Here is a 24,907-nt window from a genome sequence, read left to right on the forward strand (position 1 = left end):
AATAGATGCATTTTTCTAAATTTGTACAACATTCTTTACAACTGGAAAAGAGAAACACACATTTTCACAATGTGGAAAGAAGTTAATATGAAAATTTTATACCTGTCAATAAAGGTTCTACTCCTTAAGTGATGATAAGTAGTACGGTATGGCTAGGCTTGGCAGATGAAACGCTGGATACCGTGCAAATATTTGGGACATACTTATACTAAAAGTCATTGTTTCAGCTTTTTATTTTTGTATATTATCAAGGAAATAACTGATAAAGCTATGTATAAATAAGAAGTGATGAGTACTGATAATTTCATGGTTTATCTAAAATTCAGATTTAACTGGGTGTCCTGTATTTTTATTTGCTAAATCTGGCATCAAACCCTGATGGCGTCGTGGTTAAGAGTTACAGCTGCTAACCAAAAGGTCAGAAGTTTGAATTCACCAGGTGCTCCTTGGAAACCCTATGAGGCAGTTCTCCTCTGTCCTGTAGGGTTGCTGTGAGTTGGAATTGACTCGACGGAAATGGGTTTGGTTATAATGCAACACAAACAGCAATCTCTCCCTATTCTAAAGTCCTCTCTACACAAAATTTGAGTGAATCCAAAATTTGAGTATGGCATTTTGTTCCACTGTACATAGGGTTGCTTTGAGTCAGAACCAACTCGATGGCACCCAGCATAAACCTCCTAATCCAATGTGTTTAGGATCAGCAGTTGGCTAGTTGAAGTAGGGATTCAAGGACTTTATGTGTATTTGTGTGTATATATATGTATATATACACATATATGTTTGGATGAATGTACATCAAAAAGATTTTAACAACATAGAAATGTAGTTTGCCAACCTTTTTGTATAGGGCCAGGAATTCTTCTAAGAGTGTTAAGTCCACTGATGGGAGTTCCTATGTAAATCACACCTATCACTGAACCTTTACAGTTCCCAGTTCTGGTTTCTTTCAAGTGAAGCAAGAAGTTAAATTTGGAAAGCAGCCTAAGCATAGAATGTAAGGAGCTTTTTCATTTTCACAGCATGCTCCCACCAATCTTTGAGTTGTCTAAACCACAGCTAATTTGAAAACTTTTTTTTTTAAGCTAGTTATCTTTATCAAGTCTTCCCAAAGCATTTACTTCGTTTTCCTAGCAATAGTAACTTTCTTTTTATGATTCACCAGTGAGAGTCAGAGATTTCAGTATGATTTTTAATGAGGCTGTAAAGCCCCCATTTAATCTGGTGAGTTGGTTAAGAGCTTTTACTGTACATGCAGATGTATTTATGTCTTTTCTACAATTGTGCTGTATATGCAGATACAATTAATGTCCTCTCCACAGTTATGAAAATTTTCCAGTAAGTATATACCACATCACATGAAGCTGTCACCCTGTTTTGCTCACTAGTGAAATGCTGCACACACACTTTGACCTTTGCTCTTCTGCTCGTTACTTCCTGAGTGGAGCAAATTCATCCTAGTATCAAAAAACTATTATTTTCTGTCTTATGTGTTAACCTGCATTACCATGGGGCATTTACAAGGTCAGTATAATACCAAATATGTGCAATAATTTCTACTGCTGGGGTGGTGGTTTACTGGTTACATAGGAAATGCCGTGGTGTTACACAGGCAGGAGGGGAAAAAGGGTTGTCGGTCTGACCTCTAATTTAAAAATAACCACAAAAGACACAACTTTTATTCTTCTGTCGGGAGCAATGGAGAATGAATAAAACCAAAGATTCAAGGAAGCAATTAGTCCAAAAGACTAATGGACCACAGGAACCACAGCCTCCACCAGCCTGAGTCCAGAACTAGATGGAGCCCAGCTACCACTGCCAACTGCCCTGACTAGGATCACAATATAAGGTCCCCGTTAGAGTGGAAAAAAAATGTAGAACAAAACTCAAATTCATAAAAAAGACAAAACTGACTGGTCCAATAGAGACTGGAGGAGCTCCTGAGACTATGGTCCTTAGACACCCTTCTAACTTGGAACTGAAGCCACTCCCAGAGATCACCTTTCACCCAAATAATGGACAGGCCATGAGGTGTTATTATTCATCTATACGAGACTATCTAATAGTCATCTATATAAGACCAAAGATCATCGTATGAGACCAATCTTAGAACAAGCATCTATAAGAGACCCAAAAGGCATTATCTGCCCAAAAGCAAAGATGAGAAGGCAGAAAGGGGTAGGAAGACCAGATGAACAGAAGCAGTAAACTTGGTGGTGGGGAGAGTGCTGACACTGTGGGGACTGCAGCCAGTGTCACAACAATTTGTGTATAAATTATTGAATAAGAAACAATTTGCACTGTAAACCTTCACCTAAAGCATAAAACTACAAACTTCATCAGAGCCTACAGAGTTTATCACATAGAACATAGACAGAAAATGTCATTAACACATCAACAAAACTGGATACTAGGGCTAGAGAGGTGGGAAACAGCATAAGTAACATCACATGCAAACATCTCAATAGCTCAAGAGACTTCAAAGACTGCTTGTGTACTTGCTGAAACTCAAGTAGGAAAACTGGCCTTCATACAAAGTTCAATTTGCTAAAATGTTGTAGAGGTACAAAATATTTAGGTCACACTGCACAATGATCCATCCCCACTGAAAAGAGCAGTACTAAGCCTTCAGTCTTAGGTAGGCTTGCTCAAGTCAGTAGACAGGTGAACTTCCACAACTGATGACCCAGCTTTCGAGGTATCCAGTGAGCCAGAGGAAAAGAATCCTTATAAGACTTTTTTTTGCTGATTACTCTCCATCTTTTGGCAAAGGGTGGAATGAGGTAACCAATAATGGGTTACATATGAACTACCAGTTTATTTCAAAGGACACATTAATAATTCGAGGACGGAACAGTCCAAGAATAAATGTTACGTCCTTTTGTGACAGTACCACTATCCATCCCCAAGTAACATCTCTATAAAAAGACTCGGTCTTAATGCTTCAAAGGTCAGCGGAGCAAGGGCGGGGTTTGGGGACCTGGTTTAAGGGGACTACTAAGTCAATTGGCAAAATAATTCTATTATGAAAACATTCTGCATCCCACTTTGAAATGTGGCGTCTGGGGTCTTACATGCTAACAAGCGGCCATCTAAGATGCATCAATTGGTCTCAACCCACCTGGAGCAAAGGAGAATGAAGAACACCAAGGTCACACGATAACTAAGAGCCCAAGAGACAGAAAGGGCCACATGAACCAGAGACCTACATTATCCTGAGACCAGAAGAACTAGTTGGTGCCCGGCCACAATCGATGACTGCCCTGACAGGGAGCACAACAGAGAACCCCTGAGGGAGCAGGAGATCAGTGGGATGCAGACCCCAAATTCTCATAAAAAGACCAGACTTAATGGTCTGACTGAGACTAGAGGAATCCCGGCGGTCATGGTCCCCAGACCTTCTGTTGGCCCAGGACAGGAACCATTCCCGAAGACAACTCATCAGACATGAAAGGCACTGGACAGTGGGTAGGAGAGAGATGCTGATGAAGAGTGAGCTAATTATATCAGGTGGATACTTGAGACTGTGTTGGCATCTCCTGTCTGGAGGGGGGATGGGAGGATAGAGAGAGTTGGAAGCTGGCAAAATTGTCACGAAAGGAGAGACTGGAAGGGCTGACTCATTAGGGGGAGAGCAAGTCGGAGTACGGAGTAAGATGTATATAAACTTATATGTGACAGTCTGACTTGATTTGTAAACGATCACTTGAAGCTCAATACAAGTTAATAAAAAAAAGACTTGGTCTTTTAACAAGTCATACATTTGCTAGATAAGGGAATCATTCAGAGCAATTTGAACTCTACGGCCAGTCACATGGGATACATACATTATATATGCATTCCACCTTCCTGCACCTATTTATGTCCCATTTGTAAGGCAGAATCTGGGCCTCAAAATTCCAACACAAGCAATACCTCCCTTATTTACTATCAGTATCACTGCCAGTATCAGTGGTACATTACTCTATGAGCTATTTGGAGACCAGATATGTGGTACCATATATAAAATGTAACAAATATTAACATTTTAGAAAATCTGTGATCTGTTTTCTTTAATGAACATTAACTGGTATGGGGGGAAGGTTCACTTATTACCTCATTCTTGAAACTATTTTTTTCCATAAGATTTAGAAGTTCTTAAACCAGAAATCCTTAACATATAGTGCAGTAAGATCTAACTTACCTCTTAATTTTCTACCCAAAGGCTGTTAAATTTTATAATTTGAACCAATATTATTACCACACAACAATTTATTGTAAATAAGTTTATTGGTAATAATCTTACATAGTTTATTGCCGATATTTCATGTTACAAACTTTTGGGTCTTTGAGATATGCAGGATCCTTGTATGTAACTGGCATAAACCCTGTAAAGAAATAATTAAAGTTCTTCACAAAAGATGAGCAAAATTTTGATTAGTCCAATTAAGTTGTTCAGATATTCTTACCCATTATTTGAGCCCTCTTAATTGCTTTTGTTATTTCTTTCTGTTTCTTCCCACAAAGACCTATAAAAGAAAAAATGGACACATTCATAGTCATAAGAAAATGCCAATATTCGAAATTTATAACAATTGTTTAAGTCAAGGGTCAGCAAACTTTTTCTGTAAAGAACCGTCAGTAAATGTTTTAGACTTGGCTGGCCATACAGTCTGTCACAACTATTCGACTGCTATTTTAGCCTAGAAGCAGCCATAGACACTATGTAAACAAAACTAATTACAAAGACAGCAGGTTGTACTTGGCCTGTGGGTCAGTCTGGGTTTTATTAACTGTCTAAGAATGATTATAAACCAAAAGGAAAAAAAAAAACCTTAGCATCGAGTTGATTCTGACTCATAGCCACCCTATGTGACAGAGTAGAACTGCTCCATACGGTTTCCAAGGAGTGGCTGGTGGGTTCAAACTGCCGACCTTTTGGTTAGCAGCTGAACTCTTAACCACTGTGCCACCAGGGCTCCAAAAATGATTGTAGTGCACTCCAAAACATCAAGAACACAGTTTCTTTTAAAGCCCAAGTTTTTTGTATGTTGTCAGCCCAGCTATCCCTAAACATAAGACATACAAAACAGTAGTAATCCTACTGGCCTAAAAAGAGAGTTTCCCAGAGCACCTAAATCCAGTCTAAGCATGATTTATAGCATTATTTGAAAATCTGCTAGTTATCTTAAATAAGAGAAGCGGGTTTATACAATACTTATCTAAATTTAAATTGCTGCAATAAAAAGCAAAATACCTGTTATGTGCCTTCCATAAATGCATCCAGTAAATGGAGAAATAAACTGAGACAAAAGCTGTTTTTTTTAATTTGGAGGAAAAAAATTTATATTAGTATGTCTGTAAATTTATAAGTCAAACTTTATATGCCATCTTCAAGTTATGTAAAGGCTTATTAGTAAATTTCAGACAAACTTCATAAAATATGAATAAGAATATTTAACTATTTATTTAGCTCATCCTATTAACAAGTCTTTAAAAATAACCAGTCAACTAAAGTTAACATCTACCTGTCACAAAAGAAAAATCTATACAAGTAAACAACAGATTAATCAGCATATTCTTTCAGTGGTAAAGCTGTTTTGACTTTTCCACAGATATCTTTCTAAAATACTACTTTTAACAAGGTACTAAACATAATTTCATCTGTTACGATAGACTATTACATAATCATGAAGATGAATTATCGTAGTGGGAGCTTTAAGAGGTACTGAAGTACATGGGACCATTTCCTGTAATTTGTTTTATAACTTCTTTAGCACTTTCTTGGCACTTTACATAATCCTCCTAATATGTTGAATTTTAATATTTTAGTTTTTCTCCCTCAAAAGCAGCTATCACTTTACACTATTGTCAGTATACTTAAGTCCAACGCCATTCTCTTCCCCCAAATTTGCCACTTCTAATTGCTGGGAGTTAGACAACAGGTAAAATTACATTTGAAGTAGGGATATGAGTGGTGAGGTGCACAGATCAACTTCACCAGAGGGGCTTTTTCCAAACTACTTGCCCCACCAACTGAGAATCACTGCCATAGTAAGCGACTATGAATGACATGTGTCAGACTCATCAGGCATGTTGGGGCAGAAAAAGAGAGGAGAAATATGGAGCTGAAATAACAGTAAATACGGAAAGAGCAAAGGGGCTCTTCTTGGATACCTTGTATATAGATTTATAACTAGACTTGAAATTATAAAATTACTAGAACAGTTGCCTCTACACAAAGCCTGCTATAAAACTGACAATTAAGTGGTAATCATAAAGGAGCAAAACCCTAAAATCAAATACCACAGTGAAGTAAAACAAGATATTACCTGTACATTCTTATAATCTACATGCTTTCCACACAAGAGGCATTTTTTAAGAGGTTCCTTATAAGGATTTTCCATTGGAATGGGCTAGGATAAAGAAAAACATCTGATAAGGTACTTTAATGCAACAATTTTGAATTAAAAAATATTAAGGTTACCACATTCAAATCCATCCAAAGGATGAGTTGTGCCTTACTGTATGAAAAAGAATAATTTAGATACAACAGCTTGGCTTGTGAAAAATCGAGCACTTTCAAAAGTATTCAGCATTTTAAAGATTTCCGTGAGCTTGTATATATGAAAGCACTTTATTTTGTTTCAGTTTGGCTAAAGAGGAATTAACTCATGGAAGATTCTGGGATAAAGTACAATCTTTGGAAGAAAGAGAGTCTATAGAAGAAAAAAAATTCAAATCTGTGATTGGAAAGTGATTCTCCATTTAAATGCTTTGCCTAGATTGTAGATAACTGAAAATTATAAATTATGAAAAATTTATTTAAGCATACCTGGTATCATGTACTAAATAGTATAATCCCTAGTTTATCCAACTCCATATTTCTCTATCAGATGTTTTATTACTATATTTTATACACAGATAAGAATAGCTGTGCTAATGGTCCTGTGGCTTACTATAAAAAGAGCTTTTGTCTTCAGTTTTACGGCCCCACACTTCTTTATATGGTTGTCAGCCTTTCTTGGCTTTTCTGTCTTCACTACTGCCTCTGATACTCCTGTCACAATGCCTCCCTCCACTGTGTGTGGTTGTCTCCAGAAAAGATGTTCTTAATATAAAAATTGCTTTGAAGTCCATGACCCTGGTAATTGTATGCACAATTTCAAATGAATGGGACTATGCTTTTTTCTGCAGAGAGGGACCATAACTTTCATCACTCTCAGTGGAGTTTATGGCCTGAAAAAGTAACTTCCTTTACTCTTTTCAACTATGGTGTAAATCAGATGACCAAGATGGATGCTTAGAGGGACTAGAGAAGTTCTCTGGTTCAACTCCTTGAACTTTCTCAGGGTCCCTGGGTGGCATAAACGGCTAAACACTTGACTACTATGCAGAAGGTTGGTAATTTGAACCCATCCAGAGACGCCTTGGAAGACAGGCCTGGCAATCTGCTTCTGAAAGGCCGCAGCCTTGAAAACCCTATGAAGCAGTTCTCCTCTGCACACATGGGTTTGCCATGAATCAGAATTGACTTGACAGCAACTAACAACAAGCTTTCTTAATTTATATTCAGCTCACATTAAATAACAAGTAACTCTATTGCTTCTCAACACTGTGCTAAGTGCTGTGTATAGTCTGATTGTTGTTGTTGAGTGCCATAGAGCTGACAGACTCAAAGAGACCCCATGTAACAGAGCAGAACTGTCCCATAGGGTTTTCTAGGCTGTAATCCTTACAGGAGCTGATTGCCAGGTCTTTCTCACTCGAAGCTACTGGCTGAGTTCAAACCATCAGCCTTTCAGTTAGCAGCTGAGCATTTAACCATTGTGCCACCAGGGTTCCTCAGAGTTTGATTAGTGTCAAACAAATTATCTTTGCAAGTAGTAAGAAAGCCTATACTACCCAAGTCCAATGCTAGTACTTTAAGCCATGTCTGCAAGTTGGTAGAAACTGCATTTCATGCCCTGGTATAAAGCTTTAATTCTGATCCCTCATTTATTAAGACAGCTCCCCCAAAAGTGATGGATGAGATGAAGTTAGGAAAAATGTTGTGAATTCAAAACTAAGAAAAAAGCTGACCTGTAGTTTTGTATATATCAATTATAATTATTCCATCCACCAAAAATACCTTTTTTTAATTCCCAAATCACTTATCCTTACATTTACGATCTAGGAAGAAAAACGTGGTGTTACAGAAGCCACCCTTGTTAGGAATCTAGTAATTCTCTTACTTCAAATCCACTTAAGTGCCTAGTCATCGATGAATTATAATTTTCAAACTTAAAGTGATGATTATTGTTTTCTCTTACAGTTTAACCCTATTTATATAGCTAAGATACAAGAATCAGTCATATTTGTGAAGGCTTTATGACTAGGAAGAATAAAACCTCTTACCAGATCCTCATTGCTGGTCGTCTGTTTATATTCTGAACAAGCTCTTCTCCACAGCACTACAATTAAACAGAAACAGTACCAAAACAATTCTTTTTGTTAGTTGAGTTGCTAAAGAAATATTTTTTGGTTTTATGGAGGCAAGATGAATCAAGGGACACAATATAAAAGAAAGGCTTTATATTCATTATGCTCACAATGACTGGATTTAGAACCTCTAGTTTTGATTGGGACAAAGTGGGACTTAAGATGGATGTGCCTTCCAGTCTTCGGGAAAAAGGGCACATTATTTTCCCACCATACCACCTCTCACCTGCTCTCTCCCTGAACTTTATTTTCCCTTCACTCCATGGTCAGGGACAGATTTTAATGCAAATATTTCAGTAAAAGTAACAAAAAAGGCATTACTATACTAAAGGGAAAATGATTAACACACCTTCTCCAGAGAGCAGAGAAGCAGGCAGTCACACAGAAAATAAAAGTGCAGAAATGAGAAGACTGGAAGGCCTGTCGCAATTTCGTCCTAGTCTGGGAACTTACACGTCTTCTGAAATGAGCTGTTTGGTGACTCTGGAAATGTCCCTTCTTCACTAAGTTTACCCGCAGGTCTTAGGTGAGTAAGGCCCCGCCAGTTCCTGAGAACCACCCCATCACTGTCTTTGTAGGTTAAAAGAAATTTTTTTTTTTTTTTTAGAGTGAACTGGATGCTATCTCACGCTCTTTGAGCTCTTGAATATTTGCTCTGGGTCATTATAGATTCCCACCCATCTTGGATAAAGTTAACCGCCTAGAAGTCACGGTCTCTTTGCTAAAAGTGACGACTCCGCAAGACCAGGGGCTAAGGCAATGGTTGCAACGCTACAATTCAGCACAGGATATGGAGACTTTACCTGAGTGAGTCCCAGAACCTGTGAGGCAGACGGCAGCCGTTACCAAATGCGTCAACTTTTTTTTCCCCAGAGCACGGCCAACAATAGCCACAGCAGCCATAGCTCCTTGCTCCTCCTCTTCCTTTCCCCTTTTCAAATCGACCCCACCAGTCCCTTCTGGTGCTCTTCCCCTATCGGCTTTAGCACCCCATTAAAGGTTCCGCAGGCGAACGCTGGAGACTCCAGCGAAGAGGAGGTGGGGGTCCTTCAATGCAGCTGCGCACTACCTTCCGTTCGCACTCTCACCACGCCGCAGGTCCGCGGACACTTATGATTGGACGAGGCGAAGGCGGGCTCGTACGCCTGCGCGCGCGCTAGGCTAAGGCCTCTGCTTCCGGCCTGAGATTTCTGGGGATTAATTTGGGGTGCTTCCTTTTTTTTTTTCCCCGAAAGTGGGTGTGGGCGTGAGCGCAGTTTTGCCCCGGTTGTCACTCCTGCCCACTAGCTCCTCTTCCGGTGTTTGGCTGCTGGATCTGGGGGTGGGCAACGTTCTGGCTGGGCCCTAGGTCCCTGCTATGGATGAAGGTGGCTCACGCATCATCCGGCGGGTGTCTGTCCGCAAAAGGAACCGTCCTAGCCTAGGGAGCGTTTGTGCCGCCCCCACCGCGGCCGAGCTCAAGCCGGGCAATGTGGAGGAGGAGGAGATGGTGGCTGAGGGCCGGCGGCGGAAAACCGTGGCCGTGCAACCCGTCGAGGTACATCCCCATCATTTCTCAAATTACACGGCATTCTTCATCCCATGTCCCACCTTTGGAGCGGTGATACACACCCTGGCCTTCTGCTACCTCGTGTGCCCAGTGAAAGAGGGTGGGAGACCAGTTGTAGAAGACATGGAGGTTGAAACTCCAAAATTTTGTCAGTTTGCCTTCCAGGTGCAAACAATGGGCCAATTGCAGCATTCTGTGCTTGCTTCGCCTTTGTTATCTCTGTTAATCCTTACGAGGTATTGCCTCATTATCCCCATTTTTATATAGTTACGAAACGTAGACCCTGAATTGTACTTAGATGTGCATATAGCAAGTAAGTGGCATGACTGGAACTCAAATCTAGACTTTGAAGTTACTGCTGCTCTTACTCTACTAATAAAACCTACCATTTATTGAAGACACATTATGTGTTGCGTACCTCGTTAAGGTATTTAGATTATCTAAATTTTTACAAGAGGAAACAGGCCCAAGAGGAAACAGCTGCCATGTTGCTACCTCTCAAGTTTACATCTCTTCTGTTTAGTGGATCACCCCAAGTCTTTGCTGACTCTCCGTCTGACCCAATGCCAAATTTCTGGAAGAATCCCCTTGGAATGTCCAGTGGTACAATCATAATTTTGTTTCAGGACAGTTTCTGTAAATTGGAGGCTGGGAGGATGATGTATTCAGAAACTCCTAGCGAGCTGACACCCCAGTGGATGTCTACCAGTCTTGCTGTTCTAAGGATTTAGCACAGTAGTTAAATCACAGACTTAAGAATTAGAATTCCAGCATTACCACAAACTAGGAGTGCAGTTTAGGCATGTCACCCAACCTCTCTGGACGTCTGTTCCTTCGTTTGTAAAATGGGGATGAAAATACCTATTTTATAGGGTTATTAAGAGTTAAGTGAAATGTGTGCAGAACACTTAGAATGGTACATGGGTGTCTAGTATTACTGCTAATACACTTTACTTTTGCATTATTTTACTCTGGTTGCCAAGTTAGTTATACTGTTTTCCTTAGGTAGCTTTTTTTTTTTGACTTCTCATAAATCAGTATTTTAAGGTTATTTTTTGCCCATTTAATGTGAAATTGTAATTTCTTTTCTTCAGATTAACCCTTTCTCACCCCTACCTCAAATTTTTCTTTCCTAATTGTTTACCCTCTTCCAGTATTTATAAATATGATACCTATTACTTTATCATGATGTTTGTAGCAGCTTCACGCTTCATGTGACTCCCGTAGTGACCTGTATTTGTGAATTTAATTTTGAATAACCTAGATATTAATACAATGTTGTGAATAATGCCCCTGGAGTTGTAGTAAGTGTGTACTCTAATGTTTGCAGATGTGTTATTAATGTCTATAGGTAACTCTTAACAGAGAAAGGCATAGCATTGGAGTTGAACCCGATCAAGACTTTGAGAATTAACTACTTGAAAACAAGTTTCAGAGTAATATTGGTCACTAAACTATTTAGATGTATACTTGAAGATCATGCTTGATGTTCTTAGTATGTCTCTAACTGAACCTGTATGACCTTTAGAAAGGGTGAGAAATACACTAGAAAGCTAATTTTTTTATATCATCAAGGTTTCATTCATCATAAAAAAGAAACCTCATTTAATGAGACCATGTCAGATAAACCTCTTTTCTCTTTTATTCTTTTGTATTTAGATGTTGTGTTTATGTACGACATATATGTTTTGGGTATCATCTTCCAGGTTAAATGTTATTTTTGTCTGATATGGTGGCAAATGTAAAAGCGCTTACAGTTCTTAACATTAATTCTAGTTAAATGTTAAAAAGGTATTGCACATTTTTCTTAAAATTTTCTTAAAAGACTGGATTAGGTATTTTCCTTCATATATTGTTCTGAGGACCATAATCTTTGATCATCATCCTTTAAAATAAAGTATATTTCAAAAATTTCCAAATAACTTAGTTATGAAAATTTTTGTAAAAGCATCATTTTAAAATATCAGTAAGTATTTTCCAGTGACTTTAAAAACTCCACTATATAACTGGAAACCCTGGTGGCGTAGTGGTTAAGTGCTACGGCTGCTAACCAAAAGGTCGGCAGTTCAAATCCGCCAGGGGCTCCTTGGAAACTATGGGGCAGTTCTACCCTGTCCTATAGGGTCGCCATATAGTTTATATTTGGTATGGAGCTCTGATGGCTCAGTTGTTAAGAACTCAGCTGCTAACCAAAAGGTTGGCAGTTCAAATCCAGCAGCCACTCCTTGGAAACCCTTTAGGGGCAGTGTGTTCTGTCTCCTAGGGTCACTATGAATTTGAATTGACTGTACGGCAGTGGGTTTGGTTTTGGTTTTATAGCCCTGGGCTGAAACTTTTATTCTTAATGAAACTCAAATTAATCTTAATTATTTTTACTTCTTTCCAGTATAATGACAGTGAAGAGGACATGTTTGGTGGCTGTGATAGCTTTACTGAAAACTCTTTTTTAGCTCAAGTTGATGACCTGGAACAAAAATATATGCAACTTCCTGAGCATAGAAAATATGATACAGACCTTGTCACCGAAAATCTTTGTTCAGAAAGCATCAAAGACAGTGAACTCAACATTACAACTGTAGACAGCTTTACTGCCTTGACAACTGATGACCACACAAAGAACCAGTGTGGGCAGGAGGATGTCACTATTGAATCTGGAGATGATCTTTTGTATGATGTACCTTCTTCACAGGTTTTATACTTTGCAAATTTGCAGAACTCTTCCAATGACTTGGGCTATCAGTTTACTAAAGAAAGGGATTGGAATTCATCCTCTCTTCAGACTGTGAATGAGGAATTGTCCCATAATTGCATAGAGCAACCCCAACAGAATGATGAATCTTCTAAAGTCCAAACTAGTTCAGATGTGACTAGGAGAAAAAGCCTTAAAGATCATCTAAAAAGTGCCATGACTGGAAATGCCAAGGCCCAAACACCAGTATTTTCTAAGACTAAACAGCTCAAAGAGACCCTCCTATCTGAAGAAATTAATGTTGCTAAGAAAGCACTTGAGTCATCATCAGATGACTGTGGTCCTTTTTATTCATTACCCAGCAAAGTGAGAGACCTTTATGTTCAGTTCAAGGGAATAGAAAAACTATATGGTAATGCTTTTTGCTGTAATAAAAAAAGTTTGTGTCATTATCATAATATTAATGGAAAACAAATGCTTGCATGATCACATTTTCCATTTTAAAAACAAAACAAAATAGCAGTCCTGTCTCAATCTGCCATCTCTATCCTCTTACCATTGAACCTTTTCCTTTCCCTTCACAGTCACATTTCACAACCCCATTATCCTTCCTGTTTCTCTTTCCTCACCTCAAATACGTCCTCAGCTCACTTCTATTCTGAGTTCTGGGCTCTTGCTATGATACAAAAATGTCTAGAGTATCTAAACCAAATGACACTTTTAGTTCTTAATTTACCTGATTGCTAGTAGCACTATATTGACCGCACTCTTCTCAAAGCACTCATTTCTTCACTTCTTATTCTTACTGATTCTCCTTTGTAGGTGACTTTTCACTTATCCTTGGCTGGTCTTAAAATTTTCTCTTTATCTTTGGTTTTGGCAAGTTTGATGATAATATGTCTTGGTGATTTTCCTTTGGGATCTATCTTGTATGGGGTTTGATGAGATGGCCTTTCATCTTTCACGGTATCAGGGAAGTTTTCTGCCAACAAATCTGCAACAATTCTTTCTGTATTTTCTTTTATCCCTCCCTGTTCTGGAACTCCAGTCACACACAAGTTATTCTTCTTGATAGAGTCTCACATGATTCTTAGGGTTTCTTCATTTTTTTTAATTATTTTATCTGATTTTTCTTCAAATATATTGGTTCCAATTGCCCTATCCTCCATCTCCACAATTCCGCATTCCAATTCCTCAATTCTGCTCCTCTGACTTCCTACTGAGTTGTCTAATTCTGTAATTTTATTGTTAATGTTTTGAATTTCTGAATGCTCTCTCTCTATGGATTCTTGCAGGTTTTTCAATTTTTCACTGTGTTCTTGGATAATCTTTTTGTTTTCTTCAACTGCTTTATCTTTGTGTTCCTTGGCTTTTTCTGTAGTCTGCCTTATTTCATTTCTGAGGTCGTCCCTGATGTCTTGAAGCATTCTGTATCTTAGTTTTTTTTATATTCTACACTTGGCAATTCCAGGAATGTGCCTTCATCTGGGAAAGGTTTTGATTCTGTGATTTGGGCGTTTGTAGAAGCAATCACGGTCTGCTGCTTTATGTGATTTGATATTGACTGCTGTTTGCAAGCCATCTATAAGTTATCGTAATGGTTTATATTTGCTTACAGAGTCTTTGTCTTCTTGTTTTGTTTCAGTACACCCAAAAGGGCTACTAGAGTGCACTAACTTGATTGTCGGAGCCTTTGAATCACTTATGTCCTGTTACCAGCTGGTTTGAGCTGTTACCCGGTATATGAGCCTATGAGTCCATTCACTATTCTTGAATAGAATCAGCTCAGGTGTCCTGATGGTGGGTCGCCTAGTGTGTGGTCTAGACTCTCACCTCCTATTTTAGAGGAGTAGTGGTGATGGTTGTATGCACCGGTTTCTAGTAGAGGCAGGGGGTCACACTCTGAGGAGGGCAGGGTGCTGACAGCCTTCTCTCAAGTGCCAGTGAGGAAGGAGCATCTGTGTTCTCTAGAGCGCTCTGTTGGTTGGGCTCTGCAGCTGTACCTTAGGCACCCAATGCTTATACCTGTAAGGACTGGTAGGCACCACTATCCTTGGACCCCTTTCTTGGGTGGGTAGGTGGTGTGGATGGAGCCTCAGCCCTCGGTTCCCTGCTGTGGATCAGTGAGGGCTCTGTTTAATAGGTAGAGTGGTATCGGACCTCCAAAACTTGCCTTTGCACTGCTCAGCTACAACATTTACAGTCAGATCTCTAAAAGAATTGCCTTTGCATTAAAATAGCCACCTGGTTCCATGTAGGGGTGAAAGCCAAAGACTGGATCTCTTATGCCTTGATGGAGCTGGCTCTGTTCTGTTATTCCAGTTTAGAGAAATCAGGAAAGGATTTTTTTCTGATTGTTAATTGCTGCTTTTCCAGACCAGGAGAATGGGTTAGGAAAAAAAAAAAAAAAGAACCTGAAGAGCACTTCACTCTCTGGCCCAGGGAATTCCAATGTTAACGAAGCCAAGCAAGGAGGGGAGGAATCAGATAGATAGGAGAGAGTAGTGTGGTAAAATAGACAAAATCACTTATTTGGTGCTGAGATTCCGGAGGGGTATGTAGCCTGTGTGTGCTGGCTGGGTCACTGCCGAGATTGCCCCAGGGGGTTAGAACTGCATCCCTGCTTGCCTTGTCTCAGGAAGCCACAATCATCCCCGCAGCGGTGGCCCCAAGGCTCCACAAGGGCTCAGGTCTGGGGCACGGCTTGCCGGCTCCGGAACTGGTCACTTCTTCAGCGGATTCTCGCTCCCCGAGGGCTCAGGTCTGGGGCACGGCTTGCAGGCTCCGGAACTGGACACTTCTTCAGCGGATTCTCGCTCCCCGAGGGCTCAGGGCTGGGGCGCAGCACGCTGGTCTCCGGGACTGCTCGCTGCTTCAGCATGCGGATTCTTGCTCCCCTGTTACTCAGGTCAATTCCTTAGTTCTGAGTTTGATGGTCAGGGTTCGTAGATTGTCATGTATGTAATTGATTCACTTGTTTTTTTGAGTCTTTGTTGCAAGAGGGGTCAGCAGAAGCTTCTGCCTAGTCAGCCATCCTGTTCCTGCCTCATTTCTTCACTTCTTGACAGTCCTCTACTAATTTCCCTCTGATTGCCTGGCTTTTCCTCAATCTCCTTAGCTGTTGTTTGCTTGGCTGGCTCTGTCTTCTCTACCAAAACTTAGTTGTTGAAATTCCTTAGAACTTGAAAACGTCTTGAGTGAACATAGTATTAATAATACTACTGATTAAAACTAACCATCTTTAAAGATAACTGAAGTTAAGGTTTAAATGCAAAGAGGTAGTATAAGTAGCAATTAATATATCTCGTGTAGGGTTGCTATGAGTTGCAGTCTACTTGACGGCAACAGGTTGGGTTTAGTTTTTGGTAATATTTTTGAGAAATCCTGAGTCCTTGTATATATTTCAAACATGTCCTTTTAGAAGAGATAGTTGCTGCTATACTAAAAGATGAGCTAACCCCTTCATAACTATTTCTGGAATACCTATGTTAGGATCTTATGAACCATATGAAAACATGGCTTCTCATTTCAAGGAGAAGACAATCAGCTGGAGAAGTAAGACAACAGGAAATGAAGTCTAATACAAAAACTAATTACAAGAGTCTAATAAATTCTAAATAGTGAGGTTCAGGTTTAAGAGGTAATGGTATGTGTTGCCCATGAAGTAGATGTTAGCTATCTTTTCTCCTAGTACCTTGTTCTGCCTCTCTTGCCAGAATGAGTACCTTGAGGACAGGGCTCTATCTGACTCATGTTTTTGTTATGTAACTAGCACTGTGTCTGGTACACGCTGGTAGGTTCTCAGCTGTGCTGGGGGTTGTCAAACTAGTTATAGATCCTGACACTTATCCACAAGCTTAGCACCATGAACCTTAGTTCCTCGTCTATAAAAGAGGTAATTGTAATGTGTAATAATAATCTGTAGTAATAATAATTGTTTCGCAAGGTGTATTTTTTGTTAATCATCTGAAAAATGAAAACAAAAGAAGACCAAACCTGTTGCTGTCAGGTGGATTCCAACTCATAGCGACCCTATAGGACAGGATAGAACTGCCCCATATGGTTTCCAAGGAGCAACTGGTGGATTAGAACTGTTGACTTTTTGGTTAGCAGCCACACATTTAACCACTGTGCCACCAGGGCTCCCACCTGATGAATTAGGTGCTGGTAATTTTCGTCAGTAACTGATATCTTTTAAGTAAGAACTTTAGTAAAAACTTTTAAAATCTCTTTATTTGTCATGTGACCAATTTAAAGTATAAGTATGTATGCTGCTTTTCATTAAGCTAGAGCAGTGGTTCTCAAAGTGGCGTTCCTGGACCAGGAGCATCATCCTCATCTGGAAACCTGCTAGAAACGCACGTTCTCAGGTCGGCACCCCAGAGTTATTGAATCAAAACCTCTGAAGGTGGAGCCCAGCAGTCTGCATTTTAGCAAGCCCTCCAGGAGATTCTGCTGCGCCCTGAAGTTTGAGCACCACTGAGCTAGAGAACTGCAATCTATACTGTTACCTTTCTTTCTCCCATAGAATTACATGCTTAATGTGTTTTATGTAAAAGCTGAGAACTGAGTTAACGTAACTTCTTTTTTTAATGTTTCAGGATGAATACTGTTACATGGCTTTTTTGTCATTTTAGACTTAAAAAATATGAATTGGATGAAATGTGGGTATGGTAAAGTTATATTTGTGTATGAACGGTTTGATTACTAATGGGTGATACTAGACTGAAGTAAATTATGTTTTGGAGAAATTTTTTTTTTAATTAAAAAAAAAAAACAGTCATTTGTAAATGTTTCGAAACTGCCAAAGAAACACAATAAGTTAGTCATTTGTAACTGTCATTCACACATAACTATTCTTAATACCTTTGTAATATGTCCTGTAGTATGTACCTGTTACTCATATTTTTTCATTTTTTTTGAAGCAAAGGTAATACATTCAAGCCTAATTTTTTCTGTGCTTATGTTCTTTCCTGATACTTACATAAGTGAGTTGATACTATTTAACACACATTTATAACCTACCTTTTTTTACTTAACTATATTGAGGACCTCTTAATTTTATAGTGAAAATATATAGATAGGTCTAGTCCCCATTTTTAAGCTGCAGTGAATTGTGATTGTGCAATAATTCATTCAACCAAAAAACCCATTGCCGTCAAGTCAATTCTGACACATAGTGACCCTCTAAGACAGAGTAGAGCTGCCCATAGGGCTTCCAGGGAGCACCTGGTGGATTTGAACTGCTGACCTTTTGGTTAGTAGCTGTAGCTTTTAACCACTATGCCACCAGGGTTTCCTGATCGTGCCTTACATTCACCTTCTTTCCTGCCTGATGGCACTTTGTTATATACAAGCAATGGTGTGGCTAACGTCCTACACACAATCTCTGGATGCTCCTGCTTTTATTTCTATGGGTGCAGGGTTCTAGGGGTACTGCTACTAGATCAAAAGCAACGTGCAGTTTTATTTTTGATACTGGCAATTTACTTTCCAAAAAGGTTCTAGCAGTTCTTACTTTTCACCAACCATATGTAAGAATGCCTGTTTCTCACCACTCAGCTTCGCATTTTCCTTGTGTGGAGTTTTGGGGGTAGTTATTTGTTTTATATTTTTATTTAACCCATTTTCTACTGATAAAATACTGGTGCACATTTTGAAGACTTTTAATGATTCACAGCATCAAATCCTACAGAATAGTTGTGCTAGTTTTCATGCCATGTCTCAGACCTGATATTATACTTCCCATGAGTCCCACCTTGCTACATTATGGGAACCTTAGACTTAGTTAACAATCCCAGTCTTTTATGGTTTAAAATGGTATTCAGGCCATACACAGTTCAGCTGCCCATCAGAGCTAGTTGAGTCGTCTTGGTTTCTGCAAAACCTCATAGATTTTTTTCCACTTTCCCCTATTTCTTTCTAAGATGGTATTTGGGTGAAGAAGAGAAGTTTACATGATCCCCTTGCAGAATGTAAGAGGAAGACCTTATAAATCACACAGGTTGTTGTGCTGTCCTTTAGCTGACAGTCCAGATGATGCCCCTAGTCCACTAGGGCACTGTCTGCTCTGGTAGGATCTTAGGCCTAAGTCTGCAGCTGGTGAATAGGTAGGCTAGTCGTGCCCCCCGCCTCCCCGCCCCAGCTGACTAAGCTTAACGGCTGTACGCATAGAACATTAGGGATTTTTGACATTTAACATGATGTATATTACATTTATCCTTACGAGAAGATGGCTACACAAGGTAGCATTTGATTTTTCCTTAAAAAACATTCTTCAGACTGAAATTGTAGAAGAGGAAATAATGCTTTCTTTTTTAATTTCACAGAATGGCAACACACTTGCTTAACTCTGAATTCTGTGCAAGAAAGAAAAAATTTAATATATTCCTTGCCAACGAGTGGTGGAAAAACTCTTGTGGCTGAGATTTTAATGCTACAGGAACTCCTTTGCCGACGGAAAGATGTTTTAATGATCTTACCATATGTAGCAATTGTCCAAGAAAAGGTGTGATTTTTTTTAACAAGTATTATGTGCTATTATTTGGACATTAAGATTTAAAAACTGGAATAAAAATAATAACTTTTTATTAACTGAGAGGAGGTACGCCTTCTAAGGATGGAACGTCATTTTCAGGATGTACAAAAGAAGTATGGAGTACTTAACCTGAGATCTAGTAGTATTACATGTTATAAAGAGATTTAGATTTTTCTCCAACCTGGTGGATTAAACTCCCCTTTAAATGTTCTGTTGATATTTAGCCTGCTTTTTTTAAGCAGAAATTAGCCAATTACTTTACCGAAATAATTATTCTGATGCTTTTTTACTTTGAAAGAGATATTTGAAATTTATTTTCACATTTATTATGTACTTTAAAAGTTGCATTCATTTTGCAAAGATCAGCCTTTATATTATGGTATTTCTTAGTTGTGTATGTATTATATGTGACCTTGTTACGGTGGGTTGGTGTTAAACCCTATATTAGTTTTTAAAATTCCTGTGACTCTCCTTGGAAACTCTGTGGGCAAACCTAGGTACTGGGTTAGGTAAGCAATTACGGTTGTTTTTTTGTTTGTTATTGTTTGTTTTAACTAATATTGTAGATTTCAGGTTTGTCAACTTTTGGTATGGAGCTGGGCTTCTTTGTTGAAGAATATGCTGGAAGCAAAGGAAGATTTCCTCCAATTAAAAGAAGGGAAAAGAAATCACTATATATTGCCACTATTGAAAAAGGACATAGTCTGGTGAACTCCTTGATTGAAACTGAAAGGATTAGTAATCTGGGTCTGGTTGTTGTAGATGAGGTTCGTTTCTACTTCTGTAACTTATCGGTTTTTTATACTAACATTTATTATTCTGATTATTTTATGAATCTGCTTGATACCTTTATGAGAATGATTTATTTTAATATATGGACAATATAGGTGAAGGCTTTTCATGATCTGTAATGTTAAATTAAGTTTTATGTCAACTGTTTCTTGTGTGAATATATGTGTGTATGTAGTTTTGGGAGAAAGATGTGGCAGTCTACTTCTGTGAAGATTTACGATCTTGGAAACCCCATGGGTAGTTCTACCATGTCCCTTAGGGTCACTATGAGTTGGAATCAACTCAACAGTAGGGTTTTTTTTTTTTTTTAATGTACAGTTTTGTAATAGAATTTATGAATTCCCGATATGGTAGAATGTTGTCCCCAAACTTCATTTACTTAAAATAGTAGTGAAATAATATATATGCATTAAGGTTGCTATGTCCAAAATGTTTAAGAGTTATAAAGCAAGGATTACATATTCATTTCATACAAATGTTTTATGTGGGCACTATATGCAGACTTAACTCTCTCCCGTTTTAATCTTATAGTTGCACATGATTGGTGAAGGAAGCCGTGGGGCTATACTGGAAATGACTCTAGCAAAAATCCTCTACATCAACAGTAAGCACTTTTTGAAATGTGGTCACTAATTGATTTATAACCAAGAGATGTATGAAGGACTTAATTCTACCACTAAGTAAGTTATATAATCTAGAGTAAGAGATTTACACATTCTGCCTTAGTCTTTTTAATTTGTTAAAATAAGCTTATGAATTTTTATTGGAAGAATAGATGGATGAGTGGGATTGTAAAGATAAAAGGTGAGAAAGTCCTGTATCATTATCCTTCAATTACTAGCTAGATGAGCTTAGGCACATTGTTCAACTTATCTGTTCCCTCATCTGTAAAGTGAGGATAATAATAGTACCTGCCTGATGGGGCTTTTGTGAGAATTCTGTGAGTTAATGTGTCAAGTGTTCAGCAGTGCCACCTCTGCCACCACCATCGTCACCATACCAGCAGTGCCATATACAGTAAAGCCTGAGGAAGCTGGGACCTGTGTAAGGCGGAAGCCTGTCAAAGAAGGAAAAGTCAAATATTTTCCACTAATAGCAGTAGAAAAGTGGTACGACTGCACCTTGTTAAAAACGGAAAACCTACGAGACCCAGAAGATCAAGGCAGTCCTGTAAAGTTCCAACTTTGACAGGTTTCAACTGTATTTAAGTAGTCCCTTTCCGGAGCTGTTTTGCAACATCAGACAATCTTTAAATATGCTTGAAATATTTACTCTAAATTTTCTCTCTCCTATTTATTAATATGATTATTCAGTGCTTAACTTATATTTGGAAAAATTATTAACTGTAAAAATCAAGTCTTAATACTAAAAATTATTTTAAAAATTGGGACAGGCAATGCTGTTTAGGTAGGTATAGCACTTTATAATCATTCATTCAAAAAAAATCTATTGAGCACCATTGTGTGCCAGGCACTATTCTAAGTACCAAGAAGATAGCAGTGAATAAAACAAAGTTCCTGCCTTCATCAAGCCTATATTTTAGTGAAACGGAAGAGACAATAAAAAGATAAACCAGAAAATATATCGTATGTCAAATACTGGTAAGATCTATAGAAAAATATCATGCAGAGGAAGGGAGGAGAATGATTACCTCATTGTCAATTCCAGTGTACTTTTGCTATCCTTTATTGTTGTTTTAACTTTTCTGTAACATTGGTCTGTTTTCCATTCTTTCCTCCTTTGGGTGCTAGAGCATCATTCTCTCTTGGTTTTCTCTTCTGTCTCTCTGTCTTATCACTAAGAGCTAGCACAGCATAATGGCTGAGGATAGACTCTGGAGCTAAACCAGCTTCAAATCCTGGCCCACCTTTACTAGCTACATAACCTTTGGCAGGTAATATCAACATCCTTCAGTTCCTTTTCCGTCAGATATGGATGACAGTAATAGAACCTTCTTAGCTGAATTGCTATGAAGATGGCACAAGTTAATACATGTAAAGCATCTAGCATAGTGCCTGCCGCATAATGGACATATGTTTGTTGTTGCTATATGAGCATATTCTTTGAATTGTATTGAATAAAATGAATCTCTTTAGCTTTTCCTTCTTGTTCTCCTTTGTAACACCTCTTTCTAAGCTTGTTCTTTATGTACATTTGTGTTACCATAGATTCCTCTTAGACATGCCCCTTATTTCCTACTTCATGCAATTTCTGCTAATTCTAATCTATACGTACGATTTCAGGTACTTCCTGTGTGCTGTGGCTCCCAATATGTGTTTCTAGCTTATACCTCTCTTTTGAGTAACATCATCTGCCAACTGGACAGCCGCACTTGAATATCCTATGAGCAGCTCACATTCACCATTTCCAAACCTAAGTCATTTCCTTCAAACTCATTTTTCAGTCTGAATTCTCTGCCACTATTTTCCATTGGACTGAGTAAGCCAAAATCTTAGTCTTCACTCTTGCACAGCTATGAAATCCTAACTATTTTACTTCATTCATATATTTTCATAATTCCTCTTCACCTCTCTCTGTACTATTAAATATTTTAGTTCAGTTCTTCATCCTTTCTCACCTGGATTACTGCAGGTTACCAAGCTCTTCTGTCTGCCCTAGTCTTGATCACTGTATCTTTACCCAAACAAATCTGTCTTCTCTGGTGCATTTAGAATGATCTTTCCCAAATATAAGTCCAATTAGTCTACTGTTTAAAACTCTTTAATAACTTCCCTTTGTTTTCTGCATAAATTCCAAATTTCTTAGCACAACCTTTCTTGATTTGGCCCCATACTCACCTCTTTAGCTTCATAGTCCATCCTTATGGAAGGAGAAAGGAAAATATATATTCCCTATTTAATTATCTTCAGTGGTAATTCAAGACAAAAGTCAGTGCAGCAGTGAAGAAGCATTTGTTAACACTCCTTTGGTTTTTGATCTACTAGCTAAGTCCATAGAAAGCAGCCAGTTTGTACTGCCCAGGAAGTCACGCAGCTGCATAAGCTTCACTCCACTTTTATTTAAAACAACAATAACAGAAAGTTTATAACCTGATAGCAAGACCCCATAAAGAACTTTTCATGTGGTAAGAGTTTGGGACCAGTTCAGCCCTGTGTCCTACACTCTGCATCTATCTATAGCCATACCTGTGGAACATATGGTAACTCTTCATACAGGTGATCCACATAGTCCACAACAACCATATTTATACTCAGTATGCTTTGTTTAGAAGTTTAATGGACACCCCACTCTTTTGCCAAGTTTGAAATTATATAAAATTCTAAATAGTAACTTTCAGAACGCCTGAGGATTTCATCCTTTGATTGCAAGATAACTACTCTGATGATATATTTGTATTTTTCTTACCCCTCTTCCCTTTCCCAAGTAACCCAGGAGGAATTCATAAAAAAACAAATGGGTCAAAATCACTAATACTATTATGATATACCAAATATATGATATACAAATTTTCCTCAATACTTTTTTTCTTTTTTAGAAACAACTCAAATTATTGGGATGAGCGCAACGTTAAATAACGTTGAAGACCTACAAGAGTTCCTTCAAGCGGAATATTACACCAATCAGTTTCGACCAGTATGTACCTAAGGTTTGCACTGTATTGATTTGTTGTGCACTCATCTTACTTAGAAATAAGAGTAGCTCATGTACTATATAAAAAATTTTGTTTAGTGTAATTCTATTCACCAGGACTATAGACTAATAAGAGTTTGTATATAGAGAATGTAAACTCCATGGGGCCACAGATCTTGGTTTGGGTCACTAATGTATCTACGCCATCGGGAACAGTACCTGGCCCATGGGCCCTAGGTCGATATTTACTGAATGAATAGTTATTGAATGAATTTTTCCAGGCCCATTCTATTTTTCCTCTAAGGTAAATTTTTCATTTAGCCAAACTTTAACAAGACATGTTTTGAGTTATTGATATATAAAAGAAAAATTATCTTCAAATATTTATGTTTTGATAGTTATTTTTTAAATAAATTCAGACTTTACATGGAATTAATTTTAAACTTCTTAATAAGCAGCATTCCCACAATGTTTGAAGAAAGTCAACAAATAAATTTGTAGTTATTTGAAAGTATCTTATGTTCATATACTATCTACAGTGCTGGTGTGTATGTTCTATGCCTAAATAGTTTTTCAGAGAATAATTTTTAAGAATCATCAAATTTTAATTTGAAATATTGTTTTTTTTTACGTTTGTACCAAATGTGAAAATTTTTAAGAGGTGTTTTCTGACTTTAATTTTCAAATTAGAGATTCTTCTTTTAAAAATGCAGTGACCTGTGGTTAAAAACTCTTTTTTTTGTCTACAAAAATTTAAATTAAAAGTAATATGGTGGTATTAGAATTCAAACCAATAATCTTGGAGGGATAACACAAATAACACCTTAATTAAAGATGAAGAATGTGAACATTTTGACTTGTTTATACTGCTGCTTGTGACAAATACAAATGTCTGGTTTCCTATTGGATATGTGAATACCCAGTTCATAAGTGTTTTTTTTAAGGATATTAACTGTTATTTTAATCTAGAGACAAAAAGAGACTTAAAAAAAGGGAAACGGTGAAGAAAGCTTATAAGTTGAAGCATGCTTTACATATTAGAAAAACTAAAATGTTTTTACAGCAATTTTTTTTTACAACATAATTTTATAAAATCTAGAACTCTTGAAAGAGGAATTCGTATCTGCTATTAATTTCAAATGTCCTTTTAATTCAAGGTTGAATTAAAAGAATATCTGAAAATAAACGATGAAATATATGAAGTTGACAGCAAAGCTGAGAATGGCATCACTTTTTCACGTCTCCTTAATTATAAGGTAACACTGATAACCTTTAAATCCAAGGTTCC

At 38.0% G+C, this 24,907-nt stretch overlaps 2 protein-coding genes across 6 annotated transcripts in view; one reads left to right on the forward strand and one right to left on the reverse strand.

The window, feature by feature from the left end:
• Positions 1-4,265: 4,265 nt before the first annotated feature.
• Positions 4,266-9,571, reverse strand: MRPS18C (mitochondrial ribosomal protein S18C). 3 transcript variants are annotated; one of them, XM_023553307.2, is made up of 6 exons: positions 9,264-9,564; positions 8,377-8,432; positions 6,312-6,395; positions 5,237-5,294; positions 4,449-4,508; positions 4,266-4,389 (listed from the first exon to the last, which is right to left on the reverse strand). In XM_023553307.2, the coding sequence occupies exons 1-6, from the start codon at positions 9,361-9,363 to the stop codon at positions 4,382-4,384; spliced, it is 366 nt and encodes a 121-aa protein (XP_023409075.1). In that variant the 5' UTR covers positions 9,364-9,564; the 3' UTR covers positions 4,266-4,381. The 3 variants fall into 3 exon arrangements, with proteins under 3 accessions (XP_023409075.1, XP_003414155.1, XP_023409076.1); XM_003414107.4 differs by having other exon boundaries at positions 4,266-4,367; positions 9,264-9,560; XM_023553308.2 differs by lacking the exon at positions 6,312-6,395 and having other exon boundaries at positions 4,266-4,367; positions 9,264-9,571.
• A 24-nt stretch (positions 9,572-9,595) lies between these two features.
• The window catches only part of HELQ (helicase, POLQ like), a 63,205-nt gene continuing 47,893 nt past the window's right edge, over positions 9,596-24,907 (forward strand). The window contains exons 1-7 of one of the 3 annotated variants that reach the window (XM_010594093.3): positions 9,596-9,997; positions 12,396-13,110; positions 19,028-19,206; positions 19,803-20,003; positions 20,560-20,632; positions 23,525-23,622; positions 24,777-24,875. In XM_010594093.3, the coding sequence (XP_010592395.2) occupies positions 9,818-9,997; positions 12,396-13,110; positions 19,028-19,206; positions 19,803-20,003; positions 20,560-20,632; positions 23,525-23,622; positions 24,777-24,875 (1,545 nt within the window). In that variant the 5' untranslated portion in view covers positions 9,596-9,817. Of the gene's footprint in view, positions 9,998-12,395; positions 13,111-19,027; positions 19,207-19,802; positions 20,004-20,559; positions 20,709-23,524; positions 23,623-24,776; positions 24,876-24,907 lie in introns of those variants that run through there. The other 2 variants (XM_023553305.2, XM_023553306.2) reach the window with 2 other exon arrangements.

The sequence above is a fragment of the Loxodonta africana genome, chromosome 5 (assembly GCF_030014295.1).
Source record: "Loxodonta africana isolate mLoxAfr1 chromosome 5, mLoxAfr1.hap2, whole genome shotgun sequence".
Taxonomy (NCBI): Eukaryota; Metazoa; Chordata; class Mammalia; order Proboscidea; family Elephantidae; genus Loxodonta; species Loxodonta africana.